The sequence below is a fragment of the Cheilinus undulatus genome, linkage group 21, assembly GCF_018320785.1.
Source record: "Cheilinus undulatus linkage group 21, ASM1832078v1, whole genome shotgun sequence".
Lineage (NCBI taxonomy): Eukaryota > Metazoa > Chordata > Actinopteri > Labriformes > Labridae > Cheilinus > Cheilinus undulatus.
The window spans coordinates 26,281,532-26,308,203 of NC_054885.1; the positions used below are offsets into that span (position 1 = coordinate 26,281,532).

General features: G+C 40.7%; 1 protein-coding gene across 1 annotated transcript in view; it reads right to left on the reverse strand.

Annotated features, from left to right (window-relative positions):
- Positions 1–21,616, reverse strand: part of pde4a (phosphodiesterase 4A, cAMP-specific) — a 78,128-nt gene extending 56,512 nt beyond the window's left edge. The window contains exon 1 of the mRNA XM_041777648.1: positions 20,464–21,616. Coding sequence (XP_041633582.1) covers positions 20,464–20,759 — 296 coding nt within the window. The 5' untranslated portion in view covers positions 20,760–21,616. The remainder of the gene's footprint in view (positions 1–20,463) is intronic.
- Positions 21,617–26,672: the final 5,056 nt, after the last annotated feature.

Below are 26,672 nucleotides of genomic sequence, written 5' to 3' on the forward strand. Positions count from 1 at the left end.
TATAACAAGAGTGGTTATTAATTATTCAGGTCAAAAATAAAATATGTTTATCAGAGCTTAACTTTACAATGGACCAGGATTTTGCTGTCCTCCATGGACCCACAGTTTGGTACGACCCCAGAAAGCTCTCCCCTCTAACCCCCCATATGGGCAGCCTTGCTTGTATGTCATTCACAAAATCCAATCCTGTGACAAAAGCATAAGGATTTAACAGGTCATCAACCTCAAATATTGTCTTTAGCTCACTTTGCACTGATTGCCAGAAACATGTAATACTAGGACAAGTCATTTAAGTGTCTTTGAACGTGGCCTGGTTGTTGGTGCCAGACAGGCTGGTCTGGGTATTTCAGAAACTGCTGATCTACTGGAATATGAGTGCATGAGTTTGAGTGTATGTTAGTATGGACTGGATATAACGTCATCGTAGATATCAGAAGAAATTAGTTTGAGTAAGAATTGTTGAGAGAAAGATTTTAGGTGTCCACTTGCAAAGAGATCATGAGTTTGAGAAATACTAGCATTTTTCCATGTTTTAAATCTAACATCTGAACAGGACTGTGCAAAATCTTGATTGCATAAAAGGTTCCAAAATAGAGTATTGAGTTCCAACCCCCAAATTCATATGTTCACAATTCCATGTTTTCAGATTATTTCTTGCGATAGAATTAATCCCTGTGATGAAATAGCATTGTTTATAAATGTAACAGAAAGAGATGCTTCACACCCAGTGTTTTCAAAATCTAGAAATGTGTATTTAATTTTTTAGATGATTGTACTTGCTGAGGTTTAAATTTTTGCTGTGTACAGATGCCATCGAGTGTCTCAGAGCTTAAACAAACTCTACAACCAGATTCCAAACACCCTCTTACATGTAAAAATAGAAATATCACTTATTTCTTATTTACCCTTATTACAATATTTATTTTAATTAGTTTTATACTATAATGATTTAACCTTAAAAATCAAACCCAATCCATCTTAATTGATAGAGCACATTTAAAGAAACAATAGTTTAACCAAAGTGCTTTGCAGGTCAAAATACACTGGGATTGCATATAAATTGAAAAACATAATTTAATAATAAAAATAAACAAAACAAAAGAAAAAGTTGAGAAACAAGAACGAGGAACACATTACTCCTCTTCAGAGTTTTTAAAAAAAAAAAGATTAATAATGTCTCTTTCATTCAAGTTAAATAGAGTAAATTACATCCATGGTGATAAAAAGGACAATTAGCAGCTAATTATATTACTCTTAGCAGGAGAGTCATGTTAGTAGGAGAACAATAAGAAAATCAGTGTAATCATCGCAGATAACATTTAGATATCATTAGCGAGGAAACTGCTGGATTATCTGTGGATTCATTTGTCCTGAAGCTGCCTCAGGGCCGTCGCCTTGCAGCAGGGCAGTGAATGCTCGTCGACATGCTCGTCTGGTGAGTCAATCTGTGTGTCATTCTTCTTCGTATGTCATTCAGTGCCCTCTCGTCCCTCATATTCTCCCTCTTTTTCAAGCATAAGCACTTCAATGTTGGACTGCAATAATGTTCCCTCCATTCAAATGCAGCCTTCCTGTCTCCACTTATTTGTCCCTTGTCACATCACGCCAGCAGCTTGAATTTTTCCTCTCTTTCTGTGTAGACCACACATGTGTGTTTTCTACCAAGTCCTGTAAAAGGCATCATCAGTAGGCTAGTTGCTTTACAAACTTCCCAAAATAATGGTTCGAAAGTTCAACCCCAAAACAGTGATATATTCTTAGTGGTTGTCTGTTTTTCAGTAGCCATCCATTCTTGACCATGGCACGTATGAAACTAAAGGGTGCAGATGGTGCTTTCTAATGTCGTGTTGCCTATGAGGGCAAAAGGGTAAAAAATGTAGGAAATAAATAACATACTTTTATCAGTCAAGAGTCGAGGCAACCTAGGGAGCCCTGGCTGATGGCAGAATGATGGGAGAAGAAGCAATGATCGGGAAATGATGCCTGAGCAGCGTGCTTGGAAAGGCAGTCAGAGTCTAACAGACCGTTTAAAAACGTCACAGTCTAGGAATATGGGCTGTGAGAATCAGCAGTATGTCCAAACAGAATGCACGTCTCCCACTCTGTATTTCCCCCACACACTTTCCGTCTCGCAGGAAAAAAAACAAGCACATGCTCAGACGCACAAGTTGAGCCACAAAAGCCTTGCTACTACTGCTCTCTGTCTGCCTCTCTCAGGTCCTGATTCAACAATAGTGTCACACAAGCCCTGTGCACTGCGGTTAACTCTCACTTTTCCACTGGCAGCAGCAGCAGACTGGCCTCACATCTATAATTCGGAAACTGCTGGAAAAGTCAGCAAGCAAAGCGATGGAATCCAAGACAACTTTGAGCCAGTGGTTGGAGCTTCGTGACAGCACTGAACTGTGGTGACAAACGCTTTACCATCATGTTGAAAACATCTTTAGGAGATGTGTCATGCCCTACGGGGGGCAAAACGAGGGCATTACACATATACTCACACAAGTCTTTCACATTATGATCACATAATGTTCCTACATGGACTCAGTGAAGCACACAGCAGCAGCCGCTCTCAATATCTTCCTTATACATATTGAAAATACTGAATAAGAACTGAAATAAAGCTCAATAAAACACTGGGAGCTGAGGCTGGTTGGGTTTAATCTCATTACATTGAGAGCCCCAGGCTTCTCTCCCCCTATTTATAGCAGCCTGAGAGGGAGGAGGGCTGGCCTCTATGTGCACAACATCACCGGCTTGTGGAACTACGGCCCGAATGGCAAGGGACACAACCAATCACAGACAGGTCTCGCATCAAATTTGATGTGACAAATTACACAATTGCCAGAAATCTGTGAAGACAACCGCCATCTTTCTTTTTCTCCTGACACATGCGTGCTTCCTCGTTTGTCACGTTTACCTTCTGCTCTTCTCTGTTCGCCTTATCTTCACACCTTCTCCCTGGTGTCGGCTTCCCTTGTCCCACCTGTTTGGTGCAAAGAAATTGGCTCTGAGTTTGTTGTTTGATTAAAGCAGGCAGCTATGATGTGCTGGAAAGCGCCCGCTGCTTTTTCTTCTTCTACTGCTGAGATTAAACCACAATGCTGCACTGGTATGGATGAAGGATGAATTTAGAAGCCACTCTTTGTGAGCTTTAAGAAAAAACTGTGGCAATAACGCAGGAAGATAAAGGACTGAAACTTTTACAACCTTTACACTGTCAGCTGTGTGGCTTACCAGCAACCTTTTAGGTTTCTAAAAAAAGGCATTACCATGAAGGTGGTGAAGCATGAAAGAAAAGGCTACAAGCAGAAAGAACACTCAAATCTCTTTAAGAAAACTCAATCCACATGAGTAAATCCCTGAAAAATAAAAATTACACAGGTATTAATTCATTCTGCGAGAGAAAACTCATCTGAGGCCTCATTGGTGGTAATTACTCTGCCTTTATTTGATGTAAAATACAACTCCCTGTCTGCTTCAGCTTCTCTGTGAATCCAGTCCAGGCAGAGTGTGTTACAGATAATGTTTCTTAAAGCTAGTGCTATGAACTTGTCATAAGTTTAAAGGGAAAAAGGGCTAAAAGCCTTAGTCAACCAGTCAAGTTACATCCATGTCAGTCCAGACCTTTGACTGTATATAATAATGCAGACATATTTGCTTCTCCTGGTGAATTCAGATGTTAATGTTTGAAAAATCACCACGAAAGTGCCTTCTCTGCTGTCCTATGTAGATAAAAAAATAATAAATTGCCCTCTTAAGTGCCCTCTGAGTGGACAAATTTGACAAAGTGCCCTGTTTAGTGCCCTTTAAGTGGACAAAATTTGACAAAGTATCTTCAAGGATGCCTTTTAAATAGACAATACATAATAAAATGTCTTCCAGTGTTTCCTTCCAGTGGGTAGGATGTCCTTTCAAAGTCTGAGACCTGAGAGGGCACATGTCCAACATTTGAGAAATGCAATTAAGTCCTATAATGTCCCTGGTATGAAGTCAGTTTTCTCTAACATCTTCCCTGTAACTGTAACATTCCTGTAAAGTGATAAAAAAAAATCTTTATTTTAAGTTTGTTGTATGACAGACTTTTGTGTCACAACCAAATTTCGGTCATGGAATACATCTAAAAATTTAGAAAATTAAACCTCAACACCATGAAAAATGAGGCAGTAGAATCTGATCTAGGTTGTGGGCATGTTGGTTGAATGAGCTGAAGCCATGCCCACTCGTGAGAAATATGATCCTCTCAAATTTTAAAAAATGTTTCTGATCAAAGCACAGCTGCCTGGCTCTGCATGAGCAGAGGGACAGAAGTCAGGGATTTACTGTTTTCTGGTACAAATCTCTGTTAAGATACTTTATAATGACCTGTAGGCCACCATGGCTGATAGATTTAGGAAATTAACTTCACAATGAACAAAAACACAGCATGAAGTTGGCTGTTAATGTTACACCAGCTAACAACAGACTGTACTGAGATGAACTGCCCAGTGATTTTATAGCATTGTAGTTTTTAGGGGTTGGTTTATTTCCCCATCAAGACCAGCAATGTCATGGGCTCATATATTTGCCCCGCTTAAATAAAACCAAGCCAAGAAAGAGGTGAACAACTTTCTAACAGTCGAAATACAAAATTCAGTCCTGCGTAGATCTTAGTGTTTTTACATGTTTATAGCAATCTTATTCTAACTTATCTAGTGAGTTAAAACACAAAGTTTAGATTTCACTTTACAGGGACTTTAAAATACTAGATGTTGGATTACTGTAGGCAATGAAAGTAGAAATTAGTTTTCTTGTAGTGAAACTGATACTTCAACAAAAAAATAACTTTTTTTTTAAATTAATATGACCTACAATTAAACTAAAGATATGTTACAATATTTAGACTAGACCACAGGATAAAGGAGAGAGAGAGAGGGGGCAGACTATTACAGAGAGAGAAAATAAATAGAGGTTAAACAGTTCAACGTAACTGTGACTTTCAATGAGTATTGTCAATTCCTGTGAATAATACAGAAAGACATAATAATAATAATAATAATAATAATAATAATAATAATAATAATGCATTACATTTTACTAATGATAAAAATGCACAAAGTTAAATGATAATTAGGAAAAAAGACATTTTCAGTGCTTAATTTGATCATGATAAAGTACCCAGCGTGCTAAAATAGTATCAAATAGAGCTCTTTATTTAAAAACCCTGGGGGAGAAAACTCATGACCCCCAACTGAGATCTTAATAGGCCCAGTGATGTGCTCATACTTTTGCACATTGTAATTACTTCGACTCATAATGTAATGTTGAATCTGAAATCATGTCTTACATTTCATAACGCTTTATATGACAAATTTTTCTTATCAAAAGTAAAACAAAACAAAAATGTGCTCATACTAGTGAGTAAACTTTATTAACTTTCTCCGAGGTGAAGATGAAGTGCTGGAAGGCGGGGACACAAAACTGGAATCTCGCCTAGGGCGCCAAAATGGCTAGAACTGGCCCTGGCCACGCCCCTCCTCTTCTAACTGAAGCATACCACTGAAATTAATTGCATATGTGTCTGACCTGGGAGTGGGATCTCTTTATTTCATTTATCTTTGTAGAAATGGTTGAATTGTTGTTGTTCCTTGTCTGAGCCTCTAAGAATAGAGGATGTCATTTTCTGTATACACTAAAGACCCCTGAGGGTAATTTTTATTTGTTATATTGGAATGTACAAATAAAATTGATGTGACTTGACTGTAACATTTTAACTCACTTGTTTTGCTGAATGTCGGTGGTGTGTAAATTCACTGTGTAAAGCAAAGAACAGTCAGATACATCTTAACATACTTAGATAATGTATTTTTTTGCAAGAACATAAAGTTTTATGTGATGACAGTAAGGACTGATTCAAACAGAGATGCAAATAAGAAACACCTACTAAATTCAACAGCATGAAATATCTTCATGGTAAACATTTTTATAAAGATGTGTCATGATTTTTATCTTGTTTGATGTTTGTGTATGGTTTTCACATTAAAAACTACTGCATTCTCCATGCATGGCTATAAAAACATGCTTAGTTAGGTCACAGTCACCTTGACCTTTGATCGGCAAAGTCAAACAGTCTGTCCCTCAGACCGAGCAGACATCCGTGCCATATTTGAGGAAAGTTCCCCAAGGCATTCCTGAGATTTCATGTTCAATGGGACGGACAACCCAGAAACAGAAAGCCTCCGGGCCGTGGATACTGTGTGCACAGAGGCATGAAAAAACATCCAATCTTCAAAAACATGAAGATCCTGAAAAGGAGAGCATCAAATAGAAATACCACCCAAGACCCTCGAGCCATCCTTTATTCCCCTTTCTGCCCTCAACAGCCTGAATGTTGATTTTTAATGTGTGAACATGAACATGACCTGCAAGAAATGGGCCCAGTGGTCTGACAAGACAGGTTATGCTCACAGATTTGATGCAGCAGAGGTCAGCAGTAAGAACAGCAGATCTGTTGCTAATAGAGGAAACAGAGGTGTGCATCAGCCTGTACACAACACCTCGGTTGGATATAAATCTTTGGATGCTTCATGAATTATGTAAAGTTCTCAAGTGTTCCCGCAGACCTCGTTGTAGCTGCACAGATTGCGTCTGTTATTTTATATTTATATACACATTTTCCTGGCATTTCTGAATCTTTCTGTTCCACCTGCAGTAAAAATGAATTTTCTTACCCTGACTTGAAGAGATTCTTTAACACATGCTACTGGCATCAACATACCAACAGCAACGCACAACAAAAATAGAATGTAGTGTGCTTAAACGTCAATGCACAGCACATTCATCTCTTTCACCTTGAAAAAACACTAAGCCTTTCATATTTTAGAAAACTGAATCATGTCAGTAACATGAAAACATTTCAACCCAAGAAGGTGACGGATTACATCCTACTCTACAGGCTGATTATATTTCCTAAACAACAGAATCTTATGAATTATTTAAAGCAGCTTTGTCATAAAGTAGAAAAGCCTTTTAGTTAGTTCCTGCACACACACAGGCAGTGGCAGAATGCAGAGGTGCATTTACACATGCGATTACATTGATTTCAGTTTCTGTTAGCTCATCTATGATACTCTGTTTTATTTTTTAAATGTATTTATTTGAGTTACTTAAAGCTACAGCAAGGAGATATTTGCCTATAATGAAAAAAATGATGCCTCTTTATGATTTTTAAAAGGATCAGCAGCCATAGACTGATCATTTCCATCTAGCTATGTTGTTTGCCTGTCATCCCTCCCATAAGGTAGGAGTCAGATCAACAGAACACTGAAGAAACAGCCTTATGTTTAACATCTGAGAAAAACAAAAACAAAAGATTGGTATCAAACAAACTAAGCTGGAAAAGGCAACTTTAAAAATGAGAAAACTGAGAATTTTATCTAAATGGAGCTCAGGGAAAGATCATGCAGGAAGACTGATTCATTAATCACAAATTCCCCCTCTTCCATTCTTTCTCTCTTTCTGTTCTGTTAATCAGCTGATTATGAGGTTCAGTCTCTTAAGTACAAAGCTAATCAGACTCTGCCACAACCTTGTTTTTTACCAATCATCATGCACCTGCAATCAGCCTGCTGTGTGGACGCTTCTACCCCCCTCCACCTCAGCTACCTCCATTCACTTCATCTTCATCTAGTCCAGATCCTCATAGGTCTTCTGCTCATTTCATCCTCTATACCTTAGTCAGCTGCCTCATTGGTGTCCCAGTCCAGCTTCTCAGAAGTCTACTCATCATCTGATTCTGCATCCCTCACTGACACCACCAGGGTATAGACTCTGGAGGAAGACGGTATCTTATTCCTGCTGTTGACCTCACTATCCAAACAAGAACATGACATCATCACAAAGGAGTCTAATCAACAAAATGTGTCAAATAAATATCTGTTTACCAGAATTAAAGTCTCCCTGCTTGAACTGATTAGTGGTATGTATTTAGAGCATTGAAAATTTCATCACTGATCTGTACAGGATTTTAGGTAAAATCTCAATGGGGGGCTTGATGAGACACAAGAGTTCTTTTGGTTTAATCCCGCATACAGGGACTGAGTGCTTTGACTTCAATTCTCCCTCTCAATTACGAGTTATTGCCAGTTTCAACATTGCAGCTTGCTGTTTTGCTGGCTAACTATACTTTTATTCTGTATTGCATACTCACTGGATGCCAAAATCAAAGCTCAGATAAGATCCAGATAAATCTTTGTCAGGATAGGAGGAGTGTGGTTTGGCACAAGATATTTTTCACAGCATCCCAACCAGAGATTATTGCTTCATTTTTTCAAGATTTACACTTAGTGATTTTTCTTTCTAAAAATCTCCTTGTGTTTAATAACGCAGCATTCTGTTATGTATTAAATGTAACAAACCTTCTTTAACTTAATACATTCATTTTGTGATCATATTAGATTTTTCAAATAAGGAAAGAGTTTTTAATCACAAAACAAGTCCAGGAAGAAATCAGAAAAGAGATGAGATCCATACATTGTCCACAGAAGGTGTCAAATGTGTAAATTCCACACTCGAGCTTTCATATTCAGATGTGACTCAAAAAAGATCAACATGGGTGTTCTAGCTCATTGAGCAGGCTTCCCTTGTAGAGAGGCTATACAGCTTTTCGTCACACTAGCTGCTGCTCACGACTCCTGGACCTGACGCTGTCATGTCATCCCCCACTCTCTCTCCTCACATTTCCTCTCTCTCTCTCATCAGCTGTCTTAGTGGATAAAGGAAAAAGCCCCAAAACGTGTTGTTTAAGTGAAGGCTCTGTTAATGACACCTGCAGATGTGCACTGTTGGTACAACTTCTATATTTCACTGTAGTACAAATGTCACCAGAAATGAGCTATTTTGTGTTTCTGTGTTCTGTATTCATCCTTGCCCGGCTCCTCTCATCCTTCTGTCATGGATGAGAAACCTCAAATGCCACTTCTGGCCTGCCTAAGCTTTGCAATAGAATGCATACTGGTATAAATTTCTTATAAATATGGGTGTGCATTTTAATGGATATTACTATTCAACAGTCACAGAGTTATTTGAAGAAAACTGAATTTTCTCTAAGATAGCCAAGGATGTAGACTCGACTGTGTAAGCTTCATGCTTCCATATAATGGGAACTGCCGAATAATGGTCTAACAGATTAACTATATGGACAAAAGTATTTGGCTGCCAGACCATTACACCAATGAGGACTATAATGACCTTGTATTCAAATACATGCAGCCTCCACTTTTCTTGGAAGGCTTCCCCATGGGAATTTGAACCCATTTATTCTGCATTTATGAGGTCAGGTACTGAAGATTGGACAAGAAGACCTGGCTCACAATCTCTGTTCCAGTTCACCCCAAAGGTGCTTGATGGGACTGAGGTCAGGGCTCTGTGCTGGCCAGTCAAGTTCTTCCACACTGAACTCATCAAACCATGTCTTTGTAGTCCTTGCTTTTTGCTCCAGGGCACAGTCAGAAAAAGGCCTTTGTCAAACTGTTGCCACAAAGTTGGAAGCATAGCATTGTCCAGTATGTCTTGGTATGCAGAAGCATTAAGATTTCCTTTAACTGGAGTTAAGGAGGCCTGAAAAACAACAATTAACAACGTGGCCAAATACTTCATTCTATATAGTATAGCACAATGTCTACGTCATTTGTTTCACCTGACACTTCTGCTTTCTTCTTCTGCTGTAATTTAAGGTTCGTTAGAAAACAGCTTTCAGATGCTCTACAGCCATTGTACAGTGGTACGGCACCCAGTAACATACAGATAACAGTAAAAATGATGGGAAAATATACCTTTCAGTTTACTCACATTAAAACTTCAAACCTATTCATTCATTCATTTATTTTCTTCGTTTCGTACTTACTTACTCTATACCAGTTGTCCCCAACCTTTTTGTCCCCATGGACAGGTCCATGAAAATCAACATTTTCATGGACCGGTGTTCTGACCTCTTCTGCTGCTTTGTTGCACATTCTACCACAGCACAAAACAATAGTAAAGTCTAGCCCTCACCCTAACTATCTACCTTTGTACACAAAGGCAAAGTATCACATTTGGATAAGTATCAGAAATCAACAAATCATCTGCCGTTCATGTGTTTGGGATAAATATGCCAAGATAAAATGTTACAAACGGCTAAAAACTCTCAAAGAGCAGAAAAAGCAAAACTCACCATAGTGCTGAATCAGTGGGTGCTAAGAATCACCCGTCACAATAAGCCCATATTCTAAGCAGGACTCCTGGTATTGTCTTTCCAATGCAGCTTTCTTTTTCTTGACAGTTGTAGGCTCTACTTCTCTCCTCACTGAGCTAAAAGTTTTCTAACAACGTTTGTTTTTTGCTCGTTTTAGCTGAGCTGGGGGGCTTAATTTTGGGGTATCATGTGGCTGAGACAAGCATCTCGAAATGTGTAAAGAGGTCAAAAGGCACAGACAGATGGCGTTAGGGTAGAGCATCCTGTCATTTTTTTATAATAAAACATCTTTCAGAGTCTGATATTCAATAAAATGGAAATGAATTAAGTAATTTATTATTTCTGTGCTGCCTGGTACCAAATGACCCACAGACCAGTACCGGTCTGTGACCAAGTGTTTAGGGGGCCGCTGCTTACAGTCAGTGTATTTCCAGTATTTCTACTTTGAGGTGTTGTTGGTTCCAAGGGTGTAGCTAGGGATTTGGGCACCCAGAAAGAATATTACACAGGGCCCCCCTTAACTGGCTAATCAAGGAACAAATGTTGTGTCATTTTTACAAATTTCTCTGCATTTGAATGTTTGAACCATAGTTTCTCCCATTTTATTAGAAATAATTTTACTATCATTAAATCAAATTGACTTGCATTACTTTGCAGTGCTGTTCATTTGGACATTTTTAAGGGAGGAGCAGGGCACCCCCAATGCTGCATTTTACTCTTTTTTATATAAATTTTAGTCTGCTGACCAATTCATGTAGTTGCTGTTGATTCGGTAATGACACTAATGACACAAAGAAAAAATTAAAAAGAAATAAAAACACTTTGCATTGCAGATTTTTCAAGGGCCCCTCCCTACTGTGGGCCCGGGTAATCAGTATCCTTTCCCCCCTGTGCTACGCTCATGGCTGGTTCAACCTGGGTTAAAAGTGTGAAGACAGTCCCTGCATCAGGCACCCATCCAACAGCTCAGTGACACTGCATTTTTACAGGCCTGCTGCTGTGGTTTGTGCTTCCTAATAAGCCCGCTATGACATACAGTACTTAATGGCAAGTCTTTATGCTGCTGTTGTTTTTGATGCCAATTACATTTCATCTGCTGTTGCTTGCAGTTTTCCTCCAATCAAGCTCACACAACAGCTGAGTCAGACCAAGAATGGGCAAAACAAGAAATACTCCCCACTATATTTCTGTCTGAAGCATACTCCAGCTGTCAACACTTTTTTATCCTAAAATGATACACTGGCAGAACTCAAGGAAGGTTTTATTGTGAATGGAATAACAATGAAGTGTATGCAGGATTCACTGAGAATGATCCAGAGTTTACAGTGAAGAAGTCTGTGACAAGGTAAGCCACTGTTAACTCCATCTGTTCCTCCACTCTAACGTCAGAACTGATTCTCTCATATGCATCCAGTGACGCTGACAGTCTGCCAATACTTTTAGGCCGAGAAGTGTCCCAGGGCAGGAGGTGGGAGTGATACTTCACATGAGTTGTAGGTATCAGCAGACATTTGAAAAAGCACAGTCTTCATCGTGGTGTCACGCTGCACTCGTTCATTCTCTTCAACAGCTCTGAATTGTTGTGAGCTCCTGATATGAACTCTGTCACCTGATGTACCTCACATTTGTCTGAGAGGTCCCTCAGTCTGACAGGTGTATGCTATGTGTTCTTTCTGCTCCACTGAGTGCCTATAAGTGTGTCTGTGTGTGGGGCTGTGACACACAGCTGACGCAGGGTTTGTCAGTCTCAGTCATTCAGACACATCTGCCCTATGACAGCAGCCTAAAGCACCTTTTAGCCACTTTTTACTCTGAATGGTGCTGATATGTGCCATAACATCACTCACAGATTGTGAATCATCAAGGTCCATCTCACCTATTTGAGCACAAAATGGACACATAATCCATCTTCATGTGTTTTTTCCCCCAGAGAAGAAGAATCAGATTAATGTTTCCTGTCAAGCAGAGCTGTTTGCTGAGAGGTGAAAGACTACCACTTATTTGGAAATTGAATACACAGCACATTTTGACATTCAGATTCTCCTGAGACTCAGCTGTTAAGACTTTTTTTGGTTTAGAGTGGGTGACTTGATCACACTTAAAAGGTTTTGCTTTTAGTTTTCCTATGGGTTTGGAGAATAAATTACTCTCACTACTGCTTAACATTTCACTTTTATGTCTGAAGGAAAACAAACTCCAGTAAAAAGTTATTCTGATTTTATGCAGAATACTTGTAATTGTGTAATTCAATCTTGCAATACAATAATTCACAGTTTTTTCCCTTCTTATAGACCTCTACTTCTTCCTTCCTCTCTCTCTTCTTCTGTGGCAGTTTTTCCAGCCTTGTGATGACGATGTTTGTGTCTGCTCTGCCCTTCATGTCTGTGAGCTTCTTTCAAGAAAAGGCTACAGCATGAAAGATGAGAAATTACATCATTGTAAGATACCTTTAAGGGGAAGAATATAGGATGAGGCACTGCACACAGTCAGCGGTGGGCAGTCGGTTCCATCACTGGGGATGTGAGGGTTTGAGAATCAGATATGGCTTAGAGGGGGGAGAGATTCTGCAAGCAGCTGATGATCTCAGCGAACAGGAGAGAGAGTGGGATGATATGATAGATTTATGATGGAGAAACTGTGTGCTTAATGCCGCTGTAAGCAAGAACAAGGCTATCAGAGAGATTCTCAGAAACTACAGGGGGTCTGCGAGATGGGCAACACAATAGAGAGACAAAACAGAGAGCAGAAATGGAGATGGAATCAATGCTTCCCATTCACAACAGGGTGAAATGAACCCCTGAGAGGGTAGAGGATTAAAAAGGGATAAATGCTGTTATCAGAGACTGTAATTTTTATGGACAAAAGAGGGATTCAAGCAATATAATTAGATAAGAGGAGATAGAAAATGGCCTGCATGACGCCTGTTGCAATCACACTGGACATCTTGAAAGGGGCAGTGTAACTGATGCATAATAAACTGTGACTGAGAGTCCCATAAAAGGGATTTAACATGGATGAGCATGGTTTTAAAAGGCCCTAATGGTGGAAATGTAAAAAGACGATTTGCACCAACCTAGGAGATAGTTTTGGGCAACAGGTGGACCTGTTGGGCAGTTTTCATTTTTTGAAGCCACATCTCATTTTGTTTCCTCCAGCTGGGATCCCTGCCCATCCACACTTTTCAGAAAACAAAAAAGCAAATGACTGGTGTATCACCACTTTAAGAGGATTCAGTGTGAAACTAATTAAGATGCAAAGGAGCCAAGTTTTCCAGTCGATTCACAAAGTAAACTGACTGAGCCAAATGTGGTTACCAGTGGTGTGAGAGCATCAGGAGCCCGTTAGAGTCTGCTAAGCCCCCCAAAGAGACAAAGTGATGAGAAGAGAACAAACACAGAGAGGGACCTTGGATTAGCGGTGTATGGATTCCCTATGAACACACAAACTATTTGGTGTCATTGCTAAAAAATCTCGCAGGGGTTTTACCTGGGGTCTCTGCGATCTGCCAGAGCCAACCAGCAGCGAGCACTGTTCCAGCACATGAACTGCCTCCAGATACTAATTAGTGCCGAGAGTGGAGAGAAAGCGAAATGTATTCACAAAAGAGCGCAATCTCTAGCTTAAACAGATGGTTCCACTACACAGATGAGATAAGAGGTCTATTACTTAATGCTATTAAAACACATTTGTTAGGATAATTTCTCAATGTGCTCTGCATGATGTTATTATTATTATTATTTTTTTTTTTTTACATCCAGAGTTTAGAAATGTATGATCAACAACAAAATACAGCTGTTGTTGTAATTAACTGGAGCTGTACCTCATTAGGAGCTAAATTATTATGGCAGCCGGCCAGTCAGGCAGGCAAAAGAGCAGCAGCAGCTTACAAATCAGCCCTGGATCCCAGCTTGGGGAAAAAGGTGTAAAGAATGCATGAAGCAGTAGGTGAGAAAGGGAGGGAGGAAGGCTTTGGTTTGAAATTGTTGCAGAGGGCTGTGATTAAACTATCGGCATGTCTTCAGCAGAGCTATATTAATATTCACTTTTTCCCCTTATAAACATACAAGTCATGATGCATATCCACCGGGATCTGCTTCATACTGACACATTATAAAGTCAAGCCCATCAAGTGCCTGTGGGCTCTGCCTTTTTTTTTTTTTTTTTTTTTTTTTGGTAAATGAAATCTATTCTACAAATGTACAAAACAAGTAACCATAGCAACAGAGTTGCAGGAAGAGCTGTTACTTGTTCAGTGTCAGTCATTCATTTTCGTGTTGGAACTTCCCAGAGCGCATTGAGCATGGGACCTGATGACTGATATGCTCATATTAGCATCCTCTGACAAAAGACACCAGGGGCGGGAAGAAGAGGCAGACTGACACTCTTTGGGGGAAGCTGATTGCCACTAAGACTGCCATTTTGTAGGATAAGACATAGAGACTAAAATAGATAGTCACAGACAATGATTCTTCAAACAATTATGAGAAACAACACCCAGAATCCCTCTTGTATGCTATCCATCCCTCGACTGGAGACTGGGAGAGCTTCATTTTCAAAAAGCAAGGGAATCAATTACAGTAACAGTAACGCTGCTTCTCTCCTGAATCTGCTCTGAAACAATCTTACCAGCAGCTTTGAGCTGATTGATCTTTCCAACCTTGAGATGAGGTCTTGGTTGAGTCTTTAGTGATTGAATGCTTTGCTTTTTTGAGGGTCATCTGCTCATCACAGTACCCAACAAATCAAAGACCAATCATTTTTCAGCTGTCCAACAAAAAAAAAGTCATTTTATATCCCCCCACTGAATTTAATCAAAATAATTGCTACTATGATCATAAAAAAGCCTTAAATCCAAAGAAGTAGCCTCAGTTCACTCCTATAGCCTATATTAAGAAATGTCAGCAGTTAAGTTTTGACTGTTAGCCTGAGAGCCACATGAATCAGCCAGCTAATGTTTTATTTGCTCTGGCAGATACATCAGGCTCTGTCCTTTTCAGATAGATTTTCAGCCTACTTGGTCCGGCTTAGACTCATCACAACTCATCACAAAAGGAACCAAAACCATAGGCTTAACTGAATTCAGTGCACACCGTTTAAGAAGACAGACAAGATGACACATTTCTCAAAGTGAAGCCACAAGATATAGAGCTCCTTCTGACTGACTGCAATTAAACTTACAAGCTGGGCCTTCTCCATGTTGGCAGATTGGACTTTGGGCAAACTTTAAATTTTAAATACACAAATTTAAAATCCTTCCAAACCTGTTTTCTTTCATATGAATCTAGTTATTGTCACTCCAATTTGATTTTAACTCCACCTTTGTCTAAAAAAAGTATAATTTTTAAGTGGAAACTTAATTCCATAAAATTTTCACAAAATGCTATAATGCTGAGTTGACAATCTTTGCACAAATGCTACACAAAATAAACACCTGACACAAGAATCACTGAATTTCCTACACCCACAAGAGTCTATCAAACTGATAAAGCCACTGTTGGCTGTACTGATGTGTGATCATTGATGTTTTAGTGGTAGGTTAATCTATTTTTTGGCTGGTAGAAGTAGTGTCACATCAATACTGCAGCTGAGCTCCTCTCTGCAGACCCTTTCTCCAAATTACCAATAAGTCAGTCATAGACTGTGTAGAAAGTATGGACTAAGTCTCAGAGGCATCACCTGCAGTGAGGGACTGCAGATGAGGCTTTAAGCTAACTCAGAATGGAATACTGAAGACCAGTCGTGGTTGTTTAGTCACCACATTTGTTAAAGATAAATAGAATCAAGCAAGACCTTAAGTTTTCTGGAAAATACAGTGCCTATATAAAGAATGAAACCCCTTGGATGGTCAATACAATTTGGCTTTTTTGACAACAAACAGTCTTCAATGTCAAAGTGATACAGATTTCTGCAAAGTAATGTCAAGTAAATAAAAAATATATGATGTAAAATAAGTAACTGCATAAATAGTCACCCCTTCAAGTCAGTATTTAGTAGATGCACCCTTGGCTACAACCACTGCAATGAGTCTGCGTCGATTGGTCTCAGTCAATTTGCAAAACTGCTCAAGCTCTGCCATATTGTGTAGGGATCCAGTATGAACAGCCCTTTTCAAGTCCAGCCACAAATTCTCTATTGGATTGAGGTCTGGGCTTTGACTCACCCACTCAAGAACATTCACCTTGTTGTCTTTAAACCATTTCTGTGTAGCTTTAGCTGTATGCTTCAGGTCATTTTTTTGCTGGAGAATAAGTCTTCTCCCAAGCTGTAGTTCTCTTGCAGACTGAATAAGACTGTCCTCCAGGATTTTATTATATTTTGCTGCATTCATTTCCCCCTTCACTTTTACAAGCCTTCCAGGGCTGGCTGCTGAGAAGCATCCCCACAGCGTGATGCTGCCATCACTGTGTTTCAAAATGGGGATGTTGTTTGTGATGATTTGCAGTGCTTGGTGTCCAACAAACATAGCATTTTGTCTGATGGCCTAAAGCACTGTTTTGGCTCATCAGACCAAAGAACTTTCTTCTACCTGACCATAGAGTCCACACATACCTTGTGGCAAACTCTTTGTCAAGATTTAAAAGAAGTTTCCTCCACAGTGGCTTTCTCTTTGTTTTCTCTTTGATGAAGAACCTGAACCTTGGTGGCCTCTCTCACTAGTTTCCTTCTTGCACGGCACGGTCACTCAGTTTGTGGGGACGGCCTGATCTAGGCAGATTTACACATGTGCCATATTCCTTCCATTTTTTGATTTATCTGAACTATAGGGAACTTTATTTGGTATTTTTTGTATCCATCCCCTGACTTATACTTTTCAATGACCTTTTCTGAGTGGCTTGGAGTGTTCTCATGTTTTCATGGTGTAATGGCAGCCAGGAATACTGATTAACAAATGACTGGACCTTCCAGATACAGATGTCTTTATACTACGATAACTTCAGACACATTCACTGCACTCATGCGATTCCCATTTCACTAACTGTGATATGACTAGCACCAATTGGCTGGACCTCTGTTGAAATAGGTCAGTCACTTTAAAGGCAATGAATATTTATGCAGTCCCTTATTTGCCACAACTTTTTTTTAGATGATATTACTTAGTAAAAATCTGTTTTCACTTTGACATTTGCAATTTTTTTTGGTCGAAAAAAGCCAAATTATATTGATCATGATTGATTTATAAAATAAAAAAGGGTAAAACATCCAATGAATACATTTATAGGCACTGTACATGCAGTGTTCCTGCTTGAAGTCCCAATAAAAATATATTTTATTATACGGCGAATGCCCATAAAGATATGAACTACTCAGACCAAAATCTATTTTTGCGCATGGCTGTAAACATGTTTATTTCTGCTGTCAAACTGGACCTAACATGGTTTTTAACATTTTAGTTTTTGGACTTTTGGAGCCAGCCTAAAGTGGGAACCCAGGAAACTGCAGTATTTTTGTACCTCCACATGGGCTTAATTTTCTATCCCAGCAGTATTTTGGCTTCATTTTGTACAACCAAGAGAGGTGGAGATGCATTGTCCACCATTATATTGTCAGTGATGTGGTAAAAGGCTGTGCATATCGGGGTAGTTCATGTATTTAATGTGTGAGCATTTAAGAAAGTGCTGAAGGTTAACTATTAATAACATACATGTTGGAATTTGCATGAAAGGGTTGTCATGATACCTGGATTTTAAATTTTGACATGATTACACCTGTTTTGATACAATGGAAAGAAAAATATAAGTTCTAGGCACCCATTATAACAATATATTGTTTTTAATTTGACAATTTCTGCAACCCCCTGAATACTGTCAAAGTTTAGTTGTTGTTTTTGAAATGTTCTTATTCATTCCTCTCAAACACGCTTGGTCTCAGAAATAGATATCCATATGTCAGAAAGCATTCAAGTAAAGCACATTTGGATGCTGGGATGACTACCTAGCTTAGCAGTCTACCATGTTGTCATATGTTATTGTCCTGATTGGCTTTATGTTTATCCAGCTGTCTCAGAGGATACTTTGGTCTTTTCCTGTCAATGACGCTCCGTAGAAATAAAAAATTCACTGGGAAGTCTCAACCAATTTCAGAATACATCAGCAAAGTGGTGTCAGGCACAGTTTTTGCTGGTTGGAACATTGTCAAGGTCTATGCCGAGTGCTAGTTAATGTCTGTCCTTTACCATTTCTTGGGGTTCTAAAACAGTCAGTGAATGTGAGTTAGAGCCTTTAGATAACTAGTGAGAGGATATGTGTGTCTGATTTCTGTAGAAAGCTAATGCTAGTTAGCCTTAAGTTAAAGACATGGGGCTAATTGATAAATCCAGGGAAGGGTCTAAACTTCTTTCCTCAGGATGTAACAAATGAGGCGAAACACAAGAATGAAACAATATCAACTCAACAGAAATTCCTCTCACTCACTGCTGATATGAAGACCGATAAAGCAAAGCCTACTGAAATACATATGAGCTACAGGTCAGACAATAACCTGTATCCAGCCCACTCATAAATACCTCCACACAAACACTCCACACAACATGCACACCCCATCTCACTGTTACACATGACACAGATTTCTCCTCCATTCTTCCTAAGACCTTCCTTCTTGACCAGTGCGAGTGGAAACGCCACAAACACACAAACAGTTACACGCATGAGTTTGAGCCAGCTTGGTTTGCTCTCAGAACTGCGCTTGTCTGAATCAAATTATCTTTCTCTCTCTCTCTGCCCTCTCATGGTTTACCGCCCACAGAAGGAGAAGGGCAGGCAGAGTCAGTCCCAATGCACTAAAGATTGGACTGCCTCAGAGCGTGTCCGGAGGACTCAAATACAAATCAGCCCTTCCTCCAGTCAGCTGGAGTTGGCCCCTCTCCCAGGGGCCTGCCGGGAAGGCCGTCTGTGGCATTTTGAAACATCTAAGAAAGAGAACAAATAATAACAGGAGTAAGAAAAAAAAAACTGATCCCACCATGTTCCCGCGAGACCTGGTACACTTTCAGCAATGTTAATAGTGTAATAATCACCCAGCTTAATGTGCTGCTCTTGAGGAAGAAGCACATTTGGGCTGTATGTGTGAATGGAAGGTGGTGAGGGGCATAATAGGAAGAAGGAAGCCGACCAGAATGTAAACTAACTCTTTTGCTTTCAGGAACATGAGGGGGGTTCTGGGTTACACAAAGGACAGAGTGCAAGAGGGGGAGAGGGAGTCTCTTGAAGAACAAGCATTTATTGCCTTGACATTTTTAACATCAGCCAACCTGACTCCTTTCTTTGAGTTTCATGGTGTTCTTTATAAGATCTCCTGTTTTGATTAAAAGTAAAACAGCCAGGTGTGGCATTCACAGGGTCTCCTTCAGAGGATAAATGGAGCCATTGTTGTGTAAGGACAACGTAATCGTATCAAAATTGTATCGTTCCATGACTTATTTAATGAAATGCCTTTAATCTAATCTGCTTGATTAACATGCATGCTGTAATTTAATTAAAGTGCTGTAAGAGTTGTTAGCTGGTGGAGTTTAAGCGTCATATATTTGGCTGTGTTGGTTTTCAGTGCCCTCTTCCTAAAGCAGTTTTTTTTTAACTGTCATGTCTGATTGGAGAGCAGCCATGGTGCCAGTTAGAAGCTGTCTCTGACCATCTGTGTGACAGTCCTGAAACACTTTAGAACTGTCACAGAGGGTGTATTTTCAAGCAGACATACACTTTCCCAGCACACCTAGGGGTCAGATGTCAGCACAGCTGCCTGTAAGATGGGTGAAAACTAGTAAACAGGGGTTTGAACATTTGGTGCTCAGCCCAGTGGGCCCCAGCCTCCCTCTGCAAACAAGCTGATAAAAGCCTGGAGAGGAGTGCGCATGATGGCAATATTTCATTGCTGCACGCTCGAACGCACCCAATAGACCTTTGGTGCCATTAAAACCCCTGCCTCATGTCTCTTATCAACTATGGTGAACATGTGGACGCTCTGTAAAATGTTACTGGTATTTGCAGATGCTGCTCCTGCGTTTCGAGTGGGCGGACTGGTTTGCGCTTCATACCCATCTGACACAGTCTATCCAAAGACGCATAACGCACCGAAAACCCACGCGTCCCGCCTCCCGGCAGAAAAGCGCTTCATTTCAGTTAACCCTTCAGGCATACTGCGTTATTACGCACTCATTAAAATGCACCCCCTCCTCCCTCCCCGTTTACGCATATGCCTTGTGGGCTGTCATGGGCTATTATTGGGATGTTTGGATTGTATACGGCTCTCTAGCCTACCGTTTATTCCCGACACAGTTTCCAATGGATGTGTTTGTGGTCCCGTGAAAGGAGGACGGCCAAGACATCCGAGACTTTTTCAGCCCTGGTCGGTCGCTCGTATCCACGGCGTCGGAGCGCTCCATGTGCCGGTGGTGATGCCGGTCGGTGTCAGAGTAGCCCCGGTGTTTAATTTTGATCGGGGTTCGGGGTTGCCTCCAAAGATGCTGCGGAGGCTTCAGAGTCGCCTGTCCTTCCCGGGGAACCGGGAGCGATAGGGACAGGCTTTTCTTTGAGCATGGTGGTGGTTCCATCATAGTGCAAAAATAATCAAAAATAAAGATCCCTCTGTGAACTTATTGATTAAATGCTATGGCTGTATTCGTTTATTTCAAGCACAAAACGTCTCATGTCCCTCTCTGATCTCCGAGCGAACAAATCAAAGTGTCCAAGTCCAGCACAGCACAGATCTGACTCCTGTTTTCTGAATAACATCAAAAACTGTCACAGTGATCATCTAATAAGTTATCCACAGATCTTTAATCTCATTGTCTGCTGTCGAGATCAGGGTTAGTTTAGCCAAGAATCTCCTATCTGCCTTGATCCTCACCAGTCCTGGCTTTAGGTGATGAAACACCGGTCCTGCTGCTGCCCCTGAAGTTTGACGCCTCGTCGCCCATAGCGCACAGCCGGATGACTGTATTTATTTTAGACAATTTATTGCTTTTATCAGCCACTTATTGCAGAGACACACAGATCGCCAGCGGTGGCTTCTATGTGTGTGTGTGTGTGGTGCTGTGGGATTATTGCTGCCCGGATTTCTTTCAGCTGAGCTGAAATTTCCAAGCAATTTCCATAAAAGTACTCCAATCTATCACGGCTCATGTGGAGCTAGGGCATCCCTCTGCGCGCGCACACACATTAGAAGTCTCCTGTAATTCCTCCATGGAGATGTTTGATCCAGTGATTTACGTCAATTATTAGAAAAGACTCAGTAAGCATTCCTTCTCAGTAAATCAGAGAGCTGTGAGAACATGTTGGACATGTCCTAATACCACATGCGATCCTTTGTTCTTTGCTGTCCAGGGTCTCCTCGTCGGGTTTTGTTTTCCCAGAATGCATCATAAAAGGACATAAAATCATAATTCAGTCATCCTGCTCAGTGTGGACCATTATCTTCCCATCCTCATATTTGCTGGAGTTCGACGACAAACATTGGCTTCACCACCTCTCTCTCTTTCTCTCTCTCTCTCTCTCCCTCTCTCTCTCTCTATCTCTCTCTCCCTCTCAAGTCCAGTCTATGTTGGTTGGCTGGTTGTTGTTCTCCTCCGTGATTTGTCAGCACTGGAGGGTTTTTGAACCTTTTATGCACTCATCCATTATGTTTTGCCCCACGCCTGGTCCACTGCTGCATTTCTTTGACAGAGAACAAACACAAGAAATTGCTCAAATGATGTCAGATGGGAGGAGGGGTTATAAAATCAGGCATGGCATCTAAAACGCTGCTGTTTATCTGTTTGGACTCAGCTGAAAATTGCCACTTTGACTTTAAGTGGCCCAAGCTTGAGGAAGATATGCTCATCTGTCAGAGACAACTCCAGGTCCCCTCTATCCTCCCCCAGGTGTTCCTGCTGCCTGTATTTTTAGACCAGGTGCAGAAGTAAAAACTATCTGGTTACTCTGGGAGAAGGAACATTGCACGGTAAAAGGCGTTATTCCCATCAGGGCCACCACAGCTAATGGTACAGTGAAACACTTTGGATGAAAGCACCTGATGTGTGACTTTGGTGACAAAATGCTGACCTCTGCAAATGTTTACTTCAGTGTTTTAAATGTTTCAAAAAGTCTGCATTTTCATTGATGGGAAATGAAATGTCACTCTCAATAAGTGTAATTTGATAATGAGGTTGAGATCAATATGCTGCTGTTATTATGCACAATTCAAAAGATCACACCTGTCATCGTCAACACATCTCATCTGCTGTAATTAGTGCACATGAAGTTACTGTCAGCTATCTCAGTGCCTTTTCATGTTAATGTGATGTGTCACAGAAGATAACAATAACCCTGCAAGGATTGGTTCAGCAGCAGCAGCACTTGTGTGGTGTTAAGTCTTTTGTGAGGTAGCCTTGGCCCCCCCTGAAATCCTAAACCATGACTGGCTATTTGCTTGTCAAAGGTGGGATTAATGCTAAAAGCAATTTGGGCTCTGATTCAACATGCAGTTCGTAGCCTTCTTTGGTCAATGGTGCATGTCTGAGATTGGCCAGAGACCGCAATGCAAGCCCCCCCAGCCTCCTGAAATCTGAGTGGGCTGTCATCAACTCCCAGTCATAATCTATGATAGTCCTTCTGCCTAGTGAGAGATGGGAAGTGAAGTCGTACTAGAGCTGTAACAATGTACTGGTATTGACAATAGCTGTAGCATGGGGGTGATGGTTGTTCTTTGTGTTGGTTTCCACCTAACCATGCGAAGCAGATGGATTAGCCAGGCTCCATCTATGTTATCAGGCATATCCATCTAGAAAAATCCAGTCTACAACATTTGTGCCGAACCGAACGCTGTTTGGACCAATCATTGTCAATTAAGGAGAACAAGGCAGTAGTTGTGGGCGTGGCTTAGTTGTAGTCAAAGCTTGCTGTTTGCTGCCTCCAGTGCGACGGTTCATTCAGACATAACTTAAGCATGGTGCCAGTTTTACTAGAGCTTGATAATGTTTCCATATGAAATAAAGAACAAAAACAACACTCAAAGCTTTTCATGATGTGAAAGATGTTTTCCTCTTTTGCTGACCTGCTTTGGCATAATTTTGCGAGGGTTACATCTTCTCGTGACAGAAAAGATGTTTTCACCCCTCTCCCGTTATTACTTTGGCATTGGTTGCGATTGTTACTGGTGGGGTTTGCCTTGACAACAATTTTATTCACCAAGAAGCTCAGCGGTAGAAGCAGCGGTAACCTGTCAGCTCAAGAGAAGCGCGTACATACGTCATTACGTCTTGTCGCTCTGATTGGCCGGTCATGAATGTAACAGACAGAACATTTATCCAATCAGCATTCATAAATTTTTTTGAAAAGTCATGCCCTTCACAAACCCTTTTTGTGGGAGCTTTCTTAGATGAATATGAGTGGGGTGGAGATATGAAACAGGCAATCTGGTGTGTCCGGTTACCACCCACCAGAAAATGGAAGAAAGATGAAGAAGAAACAGAGGAAGACTTGGAAACCCACCAGCCTGCCTTTTTCACACTGCGTAACTACTGCAGCACAGTTCATGTCAGAAAATGACAGATTGAAGCTTCCTTAGTTTGAGAGGTTCTTGGATTTTGTAAAAAGACAGAATGTTTGTAGACACTCAAGTTGTATAGATTTATGGTTACAGACTCTCTCTCCACCTCCCTATGTTCGAACAAAGTTTAAGATTAATTTTTCTGAATATGTTTTTTTGTCAAGCTTCCTATGTTGAAAAAATTATCGTTCTTTTCCACAATGATCAGGAGGTGAAATTCTGATATGATGACGACTTCAAATTCAGACCAAATTATTCTTCTACTGAATAAAAGTTGCAATTGCCTCCCAGCTGCCCCCTCAACAGCACATGGTTGCCCCCGGCATTTGGACCAGCCCACCGAGTCCTTGGCACCCAGTATGCAATGGGCTGGATCAGGACCAGTAAAGCATGACAGGTGCCCTAAAAAATGCAGCTGCCATTTCCGTATCAGCCAGCTGACCCTTCCCATCCCACTCTCTTTAGCACGTAAGCATTAGACACACAGTCTTGCTAACAATACCCAAAGATGAGCCAAAGAGACGTCACAGAGGAGTCCAGTCTGTGGGTGGCACCACTTTAACAGCTTTTTCCCTCATAAGGCTGGCCACACACTAGAAAATGTATAGATCTTAAATGATTTCAAAAACATGAGAGACCACAGACATAAAGACAATTCAAACAATTTTTCATTTTAATTCCTCTGAGCGTGTACACTAGATGACTCAGCCAGACCTCAGACCACTTGCAACAACACCTGCCAACAAGTTGAAGGTCCCCTACACACGTGGTTTTAAAGAATCTCACGTGATTAAATGTGACCTTGGAATAAAAATAAATATGGATGACTATTGATATCCTCAGCTCTCTGTCCTGGCATGCATTACAGTTGCAGCAAAAATGATTAAACAAGGCAAAGTGTTCATGCTGCAAATGATCCCTGCATGCTTTAAGTAGGCGGAGCCAAGCAGTGTTGGCCTGATTGAGAGCCCCCTTTCAGCAAAAATTATGAATACTGTGCATTTAAAGATGAGAAGTGGCCAGGAGAGGTGGGCAGCAAGATTCACAGGCTGCAGGTCAGCACTTCACAACCATCACAATAGGCTGAGAGCTCAACTACTAACTAATAAGCTAGCAGGACTGCAAACTCTACATGGTGAAAATAGATGTTTCTAAAAGAGATGCACAGAAACTAAACTTTGAGCAGTGGTGAACATGATGGAAACTGCAAGGAAGAATCAGCGGAGTTCTCTTAAATAAGGAAGCTGAAATTCAAATAAGGGCAAGAATTAAGGACCATTAAAATCTCTTAGTCTTTCAAAGATTTTAATGTGTTTTTCTTTTTCCAAATAATCCTCCATTTAGTTAAATGTAAGTGCTTTGATAGCTTTAAACCCCCCACTCATATTTGTAGCTGTTTTTGTTTCCAAACTGAAATCTGTTCCTTTTGTTCTTTTTATAGACATTAAACACCTGAATCAACTGTGTTCTGGCTGCAGCTGGGATCCAGAAGCTGTTTTACTCTGTGACATTTAGGTGCGTCTGCAAATGCAACTGAACACAAGCTTGTGATGATGTGAGCGATCTTTCCCCAAATCATTGACCCAATTTAGGATGAAAAGTGTCAGCTCTTAGAGTTGGTTTTTCCCTAAGTTGAGATACTGCTGCCAAGGTTATGTGAGGCTGTGAGAAAAGATCTCTACCAGACATGTCCTATTAATACAGCCCACCAGGAAGTACTGCACTGGCTGGTCTCATTACGGCCTGAGCCTTTGCCGTCTTTAAGCGTCTTCAGATTTCCAGGGACAGGACATCTGGGCTGCTCTGCTCGTTTCCAGTGGTGACCCTGACACTGATAAAAAGACAGACGGATGTTTGGATGTAAACTGAAGAAATGCTGTTGCTTCTTTTCCTGCCAACTCAGTCTGAATGTTCTCAGGAGGGATGCTCTCAATCGTTTGAGTGGTTGGTCTGACAGCTAAAAATTGCTGACTGGAACATTTTGGTGCTGAAGGGATTTTAAAACAATTTTGGATGAAAAAGTTAAACTGTAAGTGTTGGATCTCCTGTGGGATTACATAAGAAATTATGACACCAAGGAGCATGTCAAATTATGTAAGCTGGATCAACAAAGATGTCACAATAGACAGTAATGACTTTGACAGGAGGGGCTCCAGAGATCCTTGATGGAGGTCAGCCAAGATCCTCCTTCATTCACTGTTGAATGTGTCACACACAGCCAAGCCCAGGCAGGTCAAGCCTATTAGCTGGAGGCCACCAGCATGCACAGCTGCACCCCCTGTGTGTGCTGCAAACAGCAGAAGAAGTAAAACTGTGTTGGTGAAGCAGTGGTGCCACTAAGAATTAACTAAAAGTCCACTATTTCCTCGGGGTCCTCTTAAAGCTTTCCCTCATTTCTCCCCGGTGGTAGTTTCTCTGCACTGATAGATTGCAACAGATGAGAAGGACGTGACCAGAAAGAAATGCGGGGCATTTCAGGAGAATCCTCTGAGCAATGATGCTTAAAAAAAGTCCAAACATAAGCCGTGTCCTGGGAATAAATCTGCTATCTTATCTATCATATACACCCTCACATATCTTATTGTTTTATGGATAAACAAGTGCAAAGACATTGACTAAACCCAGAGCTATGTTTCCTGGTTTGCAGTGAGCAGCCCAGCTTCACTGAGCTGGTTTTTATCTGTGCTGTAATTAGTGACTGAAGATATCGAATGACATCCACGCTGTTATTTCCTGTTGTGCCCATGCTTTTTTCAGTTCCTTCTTTTCTGCCTCCAATTAAATCAAGTAACTATTGTATTCTTTGATTGTGTCCAGCTCTCTCAGTTTCATAGGAGGAAAAATAGCACCCTTTTGATGCTCTTGCTGTTTGATATAGATGTGAGCTCTGATTTTAGAGTACAATGACAAGGTGAAAAAGAAAAACAAGAAAGTGGGCACA